At 39.7% G+C, this 10,182-nt stretch overlaps 1 protein-coding gene across 2 annotated transcripts; it reads left to right on the top strand.

Annotated features, from left to right (window-relative positions):
* Window positions 1-69: 69 nt before the first annotated feature.
* Window positions 70-10,175, top strand: MFSD8 (major facilitator superfamily domain containing 8). Of its 2 annotated transcripts, none has more exons than XM_063415194.1 (12): window positions 70-226; window positions 1,300-1,385; window positions 2,245-2,288; window positions 3,298-3,538; window positions 3,855-3,968; window positions 4,580-4,724; window positions 5,338-5,396; window positions 5,982-6,090; window positions 7,061-7,195; window positions 7,617-7,720; window positions 7,821-8,080; window positions 8,808-10,175. In XM_063415194.1, exons 1-12 carry the CDS (start codon window positions 123-125, stop codon window positions 9,021-9,023), a joined length of 1,617 nt encoding a protein of 538 aa, XP_063271264.1. In that variant the 5' UTR covers window positions 70-122; the 3' UTR covers window positions 9,024-10,175. The 2 variants fall into 2 exon arrangements, with proteins under 2 accessions (XP_063271264.1, XP_063271265.1); XM_063415195.1 differs by lacking the exon at window positions 70-226 and adding an exon at window positions 770-898.
* Window positions 10,176-10,182: the final 7 nt, after the last annotated feature.

Genomic DNA, 10,182 nt, shown 5'->3' with positions numbered 1-10,182 from the left:
CCCCTCCCAGCCCCGCCCCTCCGCGCCCCTCGCGCCGCTCGGCCCCTGCCGGCAGCGCCCCCTAGCGGCGGACAGGCGGCGCGCCTGAGGCGGGCGCGGGCGGGGCCCGGCGCTGCGGGGCCATGGCGGCCGCGGGCTCCGCTCCGGAGGCGCGTCCCGAAGGGCAGGAGCCCCTGCTGGGGGCCGCGGGGGCCGCGGCGGATGAGGACGACGAGGAGGAGAGCAGGTAGGGGCTGCTTCCGCTGTGAGGCGGCGCCAGGAGGTGGGGCGCCGCGGCCGCGGGTGACCTGAGGAGCCGCCCGTGGGTGCCGGGTCCTTGCCCGCCCCGCACGGGGAGCAGGCAGAGCCTGAGGGCGCTGCCCGGCCGGAGTCCGGCCCGAGCCGCCCCCCGGTGCTCCGGAGCTCGCAGCCCGTGTCCCGGACAGTCCGGGCCCGGCGGCGGGAGCGGGCCGGGGGCTGCTTCCCTCCGCAGGAAAACACAAACCCACTGGCTTGGGAAGTTCCTGAAAAACGCCGGACAGGATTCGTGTGGGGCAGAGGTCTGGGTGTTAAGTAGCAGCCTTCAGGTGTGGGCAGCTGTTCGTCGCTTGAGGTTTTTCCCCACTTCTGACATCAGAACAAGTGTCTTGAAGTTAAAATCGCAGATATGCCTAAGTCTAAGTACGGCTTACACGAACAGCGTTTATAAACTATGTTTAGGCATCTATATATCTATAACCTGAGTTTACATGGTCTGAATAGACGTTACTTTGTAACTTAGTTTGTAACTTCTATTTTTTTTTTTTTGAGCCCTTGCAATCTACAGCAGTATCTTTTACACACAACTTTTACACTGTATATTGCTATTTTCTCATCATAAGAACAGACTGCCTGTAGCTTTTAGTCAAGAGTTGTTCAGGTTTGTTCTTTTAAAGTTACAGCTCCTTTTAAAGTTACAGCTGTGAGGAAATGCCTGGGGTTTTATTGGTTTAACACCCACTTTTTAAATCTTTAATATGATCTATGATTCTCCAAAGTCTGTACAAAGAGTTTGCAAAAGTGAAGACCTCCCTAGATCAAAATCTCTCTGTGACACTTGCTGTGTGATTGCATTTCTGTTATTTTGTTTGATTTGTCAATCTAGTATTTTTCCAGCGAAAAATAAATTCTTTTCAGTCTTTGCTGAGCGGAAATCCACTCCTGCTTAACAAGTTACACAATTGTATTGAGGGGTTGGTGAAAAATGTTTTCAGTGTCATGTGGGAGCAACTAGAAAAGGATTTGATGATTTATTTCTCTCACTTTTTGTTTTAAAACCAGGGATGTTGTGGAAACACAGGAACATTATAAGAGCAGATGGCGATCCATCTGGATCATGTACCTGACAATGTTTCTCAGTAGTGTAGGTGAGTAAATACATGTGGAATTCAATGTTACTACTTTAATTAATATACTTGGGTTTGAAAATGACAGGGCTTTCCAAATTCCAACTGCAGAGCTTCTTTAATGCTGCTATTCTAACCTCAGAAAAGGTGCATTGTTTGATCCTTCAGAAGAGAATATATGAATCTAGCAAATCAAACAGAAAGTTACATCTCATGAGATAAGTAATAAAACTGGTTTTACACAAAATGATGTATTGCATAAGCCTGTGGTTTATGACTCCTTAATAGTTTGGAAGTGGCAGAAGGTAAGGGTGTAGCTCAGAACTGAGCAAAACAAAGGTTGCACTTTTATCATCCAGAGTGAGACTTCTAGGGAATGAAAACAGAAGTAAAGTGGTGTTCTTAGGAGGTAAAATCTTTATGGGAATGCAGCTGTCTATTTCAAAATATGTATCAAAACTTGTTTTCTCCTACTGGACTTTGCATCTCCATTGCAGGACAATTTGAAATTTTATTGCTAAATAACTCCCCCCTGAAGCAAGAATGCTGTTGATTTTTGACCTGTAATGATTTTCTCTGGGCCTAGAAATTATCTTGAGGTTGATAGGATACTTCAGTAACTTCTTGGTGGTTTTTTTTTTTGTTTGTTTTTTGGTGGTTTTTTGTTTGTTTGTTTTATGAATTAAAATCTCTTGATCTTTTGAAAATAGTTCCTCCTGACAGGAGGAATTAGCACTCATTAAAAAAGCAGGAAGTTCACAGGTTTATACTATAATACATTTAGAGGCAGAAGAATGGACTTGTAATATAACTGTTTCAGGAAAGAAAATAACTGATAAAAATGGCAAATAAAATAACTTCAGTTTTTACTGTGTTACAGGTTTCTCAATTGTAATTATGTCTGTATGGCCATATCTCCAAAAGGTTTGTAAATATGTTTTTTTAAAAAATAATTAAGAACTGAAAATTCCTGCTCAGAAAGCAGGTGATATAAAACCTGGCATTTTATTTAGGAAGAGAAGAAATAGAGGGAGATGTGTGGCTTTAAGAGACTTTTGTTCCGCCATCCACTTAGGCAGCTTTTATTGTTTCTTGCAAAGTCTGTCAGGTTTTCTTCCTGAATTGATAAAGATACATAATATCTTATAAAAAAAATAATCCAGAAATGTTTGGTTTTCCAATGTCATGATTTCTTGGAGAGGGAATCAATAGAAGTCTTGTTATTAAAATACAGTAGACAAGACCTGTCTGTGTTAAAAGAAAAAAAAAAAGAGGAAACTGGAGGTAGAAATTGCTCTGTGTCACATTGTTGCACATAGATCTTGATATTCCTAACAGGGAATTGCAATTGTTCCTGTATAGTGATTTTAGTTTCTTTGGGGGTTTTTCACCTCTTAGTTCTGATCTCAAAAGCAGCACAAAAGTCTCTGAAACTTCAATTTAATCTGTGCTAGGATTTTAGTGCTCTGGAACTGCAGGAGGCAGTTTCAAATGCAAATTTGGAAGAATATAACCTGGGCAGAGACCTAGAGGTGGCACTGAAAGTGAGGCTGATGCTGAATTCTTGCAGAAGACAACAAAATGCATAACCAGCCTTGCAAATCAGGCCAGATTCAGGCATGAGCAGAGACAATGGAAGTGACTCCTTGCCCCTGGCATGGCAAGTGCCTGCCATGCTGCTGAGGTGCTGTCTGTAGCCCAGAACACAGCTGTACAAAAACTCCTGGAGTTTGCTGCAACTGAGCCATCCCCAGGCTTGGAAGCAAAGCAGATTTTGTTGGCTTGGTGCATTGCTGGAGAGAGCGAGCCAAGGTTTATTACCCCAGACAAAGCATTGCAGCACAGGGTCCTTGGTGTGCCAGGTCCTCGTTCTAACAGGCTGTTACTGGTGAGATAAAACACTGCCACAGAACTGACTGCTGTGTCCCTGCAGATTGACCCGACAGCGGATGCGAGTTTCTTGGGCTGGATTATAGCTTCATACAGCATTGGCCAAATGGTGGCCTCTCCCCTCTTTGGCCTGTGGTCCAACTACAGGCCCAGGAGAGAACCTCTGCTCATTTCCACTGCTATTTCAGTGGCTGCTAATTGTCTCTATGCCTACGTCCACGTGCCCCGTTCCCACAACAAGTACTACATGCTGACTGCCCGTGCTCTCGTGGGCTTTGGAGCAGGTAAAAACAGCAGAATTTACATTTCTGGGGATTATTACATTCTGTGTCCCGTGTAAGATGGTTAACGTTATGTTTTAATACCACATTTACCAATATGTGAATGGTAACTTAATATTTAACAAAGCAAAGGGTTGGCCCATAGTGGTTTGAAACAAAATTGTGTAATTGTGCTGTTGTGTAAAAATACTGGAGGGAGTGCTGGCCTTTATTATCTTGCAAAATAAGAAACAAACCCCTAAATTAATGTCACTCAACAGTTTAACAATATGAACTTGATGTTTACATGAGCACTTGCTTGGTTTTGGGTTTTTTGAAGGAAATGTGGCTGTGGTTCGATCGTATATTGCGGGTGCCACTTCTCTGACGGAAAGAACCAGTGCCATGGCCAATACCAGTGCCTGCCAAGCAGTTGGTTTCATATTAGGGCCAGGTAAAGCAAAATCTTCCTTCCTCACTTCTCTTATTAGGTTGGAATTAGGCATTGGAAGTAGGAATCCTCAGCAGCTGCATGCAAGGGATTTTCAGGCATAGTTTGTCAATCATATGACAATTGAATAAATGGAGTCCACTCATCAATACTTCTGTAAGACAATATAGGGGAAACATTCTTATCAATTGCTCTGCACCAATTTAAAATTTAATTTAACTCCCCCTGCTCCCTCCTGCATCTTTTCTCTCTAGTTTGCCCTTAGCACAAGGAATAGTCCAATCCCAGGACCAAGCTTTTCCTTGTAGGAGCAAAAGGAAAAAAAGAGTAAATCGTCTGTCTGCCAAGAAAATTAGCCATTGGTACACTCAGAATTCAGTTCTACAAGTGTCATTATGCTGTTTGTATTGTTGATTTTATGTAATCAAGTACTTCCTGGCTAGCTGAGATCCCACTGGTGTCCATTTTGTTTGTTTAGAGTAGGATTTTCAAAATGAAAAAGATTTGACAGGTATAATGCATAAATTTTATTTGGCAATTAGAACAACTTTTCTTATGTGTTCTAATATTTTTAATGGTTCTCAAGATTTTCACAGTACATTGATGTTTTTAAGTTTTTCAGACATGTTTTACACTTATTGGAGAAGAAGGAGTAACGTGGAAATTCCTTTGTCTTCAGCTGAATATGTACACAACACCAGTTTTATTTGGAGCTCTCTTAGGAGTTATTAATATCATTCTCATTTTTGCCATATTCAGGTAATTAACTAAAAAAAAACCTTGTAAGTACCCTACCTTGTTTTTGCGGGTGACTTTTAGCAAATAATATGCTGCTCAGCAGGAGTAATAAACCTGAAATCCAGAGTGCTAAAACTGTGAGTTGTTATTTATTTTTCAGTGTTTCTACCTTCTTTAATACCTGTATTTTTCTGATGCTCATAAATAAATCTTGATTATAGTTAGAATGTAAACTGATTTAAAGAGTTAAAGATATTAGACTAATAATCTTGAGATAAATTTAGTATTGGTAGTTGCTTTCCATGTGTTTTCTCCAAGGAGAAATAAGGTTGGCTCATCTGTAGGGATCTCAAGAGTCTGTGTCTTTCCTTTAAGGTTCTCAGGGGGGATTTTTATTCATTATCCCTTTGGTGCATATTATATATGGATATATGATATTCTCCCACTAGAACATTTCCTTTCTTGAATAGGTTGCTGTTCACTGCAGTCAGGTGTCAGCTTTGTAGATGATGTTTAATAGAGCTGCAAATAATTATCATATAAATGATATCATTTACAATTATTTTAATAAAAACTTGACTCAATAGCAGATCAAATAAATATGTGTCTTAATGAAAAAATTCTGAATTTCTAGGGAGCATCGAGTGGATGACACGGGACGGCAGTACAAAAATATCAATTCTGATGGAGAAGGTACCAGTGTCTCCTTGAAAACTTACTCTGTGATTATAATTTTGAAGTACTCTCTTATTACATAGAAGCATTTAGAAGTATTCTAAAGTCTGATGCACTGTGAAGTTGATGTAGAAAATAGGCTGCATCTCTCCCTAGCTGGTGCAGAAATTGCTTCATTTGTCCTGTTGTGTCCATAGTGCTGTCTGGTAACAAAGCAGGAAAAAAATAAGTTGTATGGATCCTTCCATATTTTCACCCTGAGAATTCTGCTGGGTAATTTTGACCTTTGAAGAGGATCTTTTGGTTTCCATTGTTCAGATATTTCAAGAAGTTTATTTGTTTTGCTGTCACTCAGGACTCACTGCGAAAACAGACTGTGTAACCAGTTTGGAAGTAATTTTCTCTAATTGTCAGCAGAATTGAAAGTTCAGCAACTCTATTTTGAAGTAAAAACTTTACACTTTGACTGTCGAAGTATAACTGCCTAGCTGCCCACCAGCTTGCATGCTGAATACTTAGAAGATTAAATCGTTAGTTTGTAATTTTTGATGGTGTAAGAAAAAGCTCACTGTGAGTTCAGGTAACTCTTCTGTGTTGCTGCAGGAAGTGATGTTCTGGATCAGAACACAGAAGGAAGTATTGACCACGTTGCTGTGGTAGCACTCAACATTCTCTTCTTTGTCATCTTGTTTGTGTTTGCTGTCTTTGAAACGTAAGTTTGTCTATTTTCTCTCAAATATTCACACATGTACAGTAATTACACTGGGGGTGCATGGAGAAGTTTTTCTGTTCCACTCATCTTCCTAAGTTCCTAAGTGGAGGTCCAAAACCAGAGGCAATCAAATTGATGTGCACTGATACAGAGTAATGAATTAAAGGCCAGTAATAACTAAAGATATGTACAGTTTGTGGTATAGAAAACATCAGTGTAAAAGCTTTTGAATGAAGGCAAATTCATATGCTCAAATTTCAAAGCATTAAAAAAAAGCTTAACTTGGGCTGCCTGAAATCTTCACAGAAAACATGTTTTCAGTTGAATATCTTGTTCTATATTTTTTGTTTTAGTTTTGTGTGATTTCTTAGTATGATTCTGATTATCTCTAAAAACTTCAGTGCACCTCTTATTTCAGTAATGATTAAAACCATTGTTTGATAGAGTTAATGCAGTTGTATTCTGAAATACACTGTTTTATATGACTGCCTTTTTTTTAGCCTAAAGAGGTAAGTTATTCACTCCCAAATTTTCTGTGTATAAGAAAGAAGTAAAAGATAACATCATTATCTCAGGCTCAAGTGTACTTCATTTTTTTGACTTAAAAAATACTTTGAGAATTTAAGATTTATTCTGCAAGTTTTTTGAGTTCTAATGTAGTTACAACTTGTTTTACAATACTGCTCTGTCATAAGTTGCATTATTTTTAGAAAATTGAGGTTTTAGAGACTGCTTGGTTGCTAAAAGTTAAACAGTATTAAAAGTTTATTATGTTTGTTCTCACAAGGTCTGATTTTTTTCTGGCTGTATTACCCTGGCTTGGCTTTCAATCCATCATTTTTTCATGAACTATCAGAAATAGATTAAAGATTCTTCAGAGTATGGTTGGTGTTTGGGATGATACATGCATGGACACTAATGTATGAAAGAAGCTTTTCCTGATGACTGTATTTCTGTTCTGTCATTCCAGGATAGCTACTCCACTGACCATGGATATGTATTCCTGGACCAGGAAAGAAGCTGTTTTTTATAATGGAATAATCCTTAGCGCCATTGGCATTGAATCAGTTATTGTTTTCATGGTGGTTAAAACACTGTCCAAAAAGTGAGTTTGGGGGATTCTGTTACTTATGTTGGCTAAATGTGAGGAGCTTTATGGCAAAGCCAAATCTCTTATACAAGTCTTTTACTTGGTAATGAGTCTGGGTTTACTATGACAATTAAATACTTTCAGTTTTGGCACAGCTTTGGTGTTGTGGTTGTTCTTTATTCCGTTAACATAATCCTCTTAGTTGATCTTAGTTACCTTTGAATCACAAGAAGAGCTGGGTTTAAGTTACTGGGAATTTGTAACGTTTCTTGCTGGTGTTTTGGTCAGATGTCATTTCGACAAACGAATGGGCTATGTCATTGGCAGCTACCTAAATTTTATATTAATTAAATTATACATGATACATTAATTAAATGATAAATAATTAAATGATAAATGATACATTAATTAAATGATAAATTTCATTGTTTGGTAGGACTGGTGAGCGTGCCATACTCCATGCAGGCTTACTGATTGTCTTGGTTGGATTCTTTATCTTACTGCCCTGGGGGAAGAAACTTCCAAATATCCAGTGGCAAGGTATAGTTCAAGTCTTACTAGACCACCTTTGTAGTGTTCTTTTGAAAGCCTTTTATTGCACTGTTTGTTCTTGGTGATAACGAATACTTTATTTTCACAGAAATAAAGAACACCTCCATTCCCAGAACAGCCCCCAGTGAAATGTTAGCGCCTTTCTGGAGCTTGCCAGAGCTGCAGCTGCCGTCCAACCACACAGCAGAGCCCGTGGGCTGCCCTGTCACACAGTCCTGGTGCCTCAACACTCCCATGATCTACCTGGCCCAGTACATCAGCTCTGATGTGCTCATAGGGCTGGGCTATCCTGTTTGTAATGTCATGTCCTACACTTTATACTCCAAAGTCCTAGGACCAAAGCCTCAGGTAAGCACCAGCCCTAAATGTTTATTTCGTTTGCTCTGCAAGACTTGCATGTTCTTTATTAGAATGGGAATATTTAACTATTTATTAGTTAAAATTTCTTTTGTCATCAGCCAAGTAATAGTGTGTTTTTAAGCAGGGCAGAACTTTGCAGGAGCTCCAATCTTTTTTAAAATCCAAGGCAAGTCTCTAGGAGAATTAAAAAGCAAGGCTGATGCTATTTATGCAAATCTTACAACTAAATTTCATGACTGTTCTGGCAGAGTCCTTTTTGTAACTACCAATTACATATGTGGAATACCAGTATGGAATAATGTCCCTTAGTAAGTTTATTATAAAAAAACTACAAATGCGACTAGACCTCCAATATGGGCCTTTTTTAGTAGTGAAACCCCTATAGCAAACTTACATTATTGCTTAACAAAAAAAAATTATTCCCCTTTTGCCCATTTCTTTCATGTTATATTTTGGTGAAAGAGGCTTCATGCTTTGAACCAGAAGGTGTTGTTTTGTTAGAAAGCAGTAGAGTACTTATGAGTGGAGCCTTGGAATTAAATCTTGGAGAGGCTGAGCAGCACTCTTGCAAACAAAGTAATCAGTGTCTTAATGAGCTAAGAAAGATAAGTGGTTGTTTAAATACTTCTAAATTTTCTAGTTAGGCTAATGGGTTGGGATTAATGGCAAGCTAAATAATGCCTGTATCACTTACATAAGCTTTTTTGATCTGCAGGGTGTCTACATGGGATGGTTGACAGCCTCTGGAAGTGGAGCACGGATCCTTGGGCCCGTTTTTGTGAGCCAAATCTACACTCACCTGGGGCCACGCTGGGCATTCAGCTTGATCTGTGGAGTAGTTGTAGTCTCTCTCTTACTCTTGGAGATAGTATACAAGAGACTAATTGCATTTTCTGTCAGATATGGGAGGATGCAGGAGGAGAATTGTTAAATACGTATTTAAAAAAAACCCCAAACGGTAAAACCAAGCAGAAGTAATACTTAGATTATTGCTGCTTTTGAACGAGGAGTACCTAAGCACTGACCTTGCTGGCTGTGTGCTAACAACTGTACACCTGTACTTACACATTGACAGAACACTTAACTTGGTCATACCCCAACACCTGGTTACCCCTGCTGCATTTTGGGGTTTGTGTCCTGCTTTTCTAGCAGCAGAGGAAGGAATGTGATGGGTTAGAGCAATACAATGGCACATTTGAAGTGTGTACAGTTTATATGATGTACATGTGCACTGAGGGCAGCTGTGAAGGTCATAGGTTATGTGCATCCTTTCCAGAAAGAAATTGATTCTTGATTCTGTGAATCGGGATTAGTAACTCTTTTGTAACTACAAGATTAGTTGAGCTGCATGCACTTTGTATGGAGACACCACTACCTGAGCAAACCTTCTGATGCTGGGTTTGTTGGCTTGCAAGCACTGGTTAATACAGGCCATGGTTCTGGGACCTGGCACATCTCCTCCAGGATTCCAAATGACAGGTGACACAAGCACAGAGGAAGGTAGGTGCCTCCCACACAGGTAGCTGATGTGAGATTTTGGTCTTCAAGTTGACCAAGAGCCATTGAAAATCAGTTTCAGTAGCTGTTACTTGAACTCCAGTGACCCAAAGTTGCAATTTTTCCTCTACTGTTTTGCTGAACGCCTTTTTGTAGCAAGAAGGATAACCGTGAAAATGAAATATGCACAGCTTTTCTTGACTACAAGAAAAACACTCTAAGCACAATAGTTTATACTTTTGTGCTTGGTGAGAGTGAATGCACTGTGCTGAGCAGTGGTGGTTAATCAAGTGAAAGGAGAAAACTGGCTCCTGGGCATTCACTGTTATCTGCAGAGTTCTATTTTTTCTGATATTAGGGTACAAGAAACAGGAATTTACACTGTTTTAGTCATTCAGACTTTATTTTAAAAAGTGGGACTGTAATTTTCCTTCATAATGGGGCCTAAGCTCAGCTGTACGGGTTTGTTTTGCTGTTTTAATGCTACTGGGAAAAAAACCTCTGGAGTAATCCAGTATGAGAATTGTGGCTGCTGTCTAACGTCTCTACTATTTGAATTTAATAAATGTAATTATGTATTCAAACACTAAGAG

Source organism: Prinia subflava, chromosome 18, assembly GCF_021018805.1.
Source record: "Prinia subflava isolate CZ2003 ecotype Zambia chromosome 18, Cam_Psub_1.2, whole genome shotgun sequence".
Taxonomy (NCBI): domain Eukaryota; kingdom Metazoa; phylum Chordata; class Aves; order Passeriformes; family Cisticolidae; genus Prinia; species Prinia subflava.
Note: the sequence above shows the minus strand (reverse complement) of the source record. Positions and strands in the feature narration are given on the sequence as shown.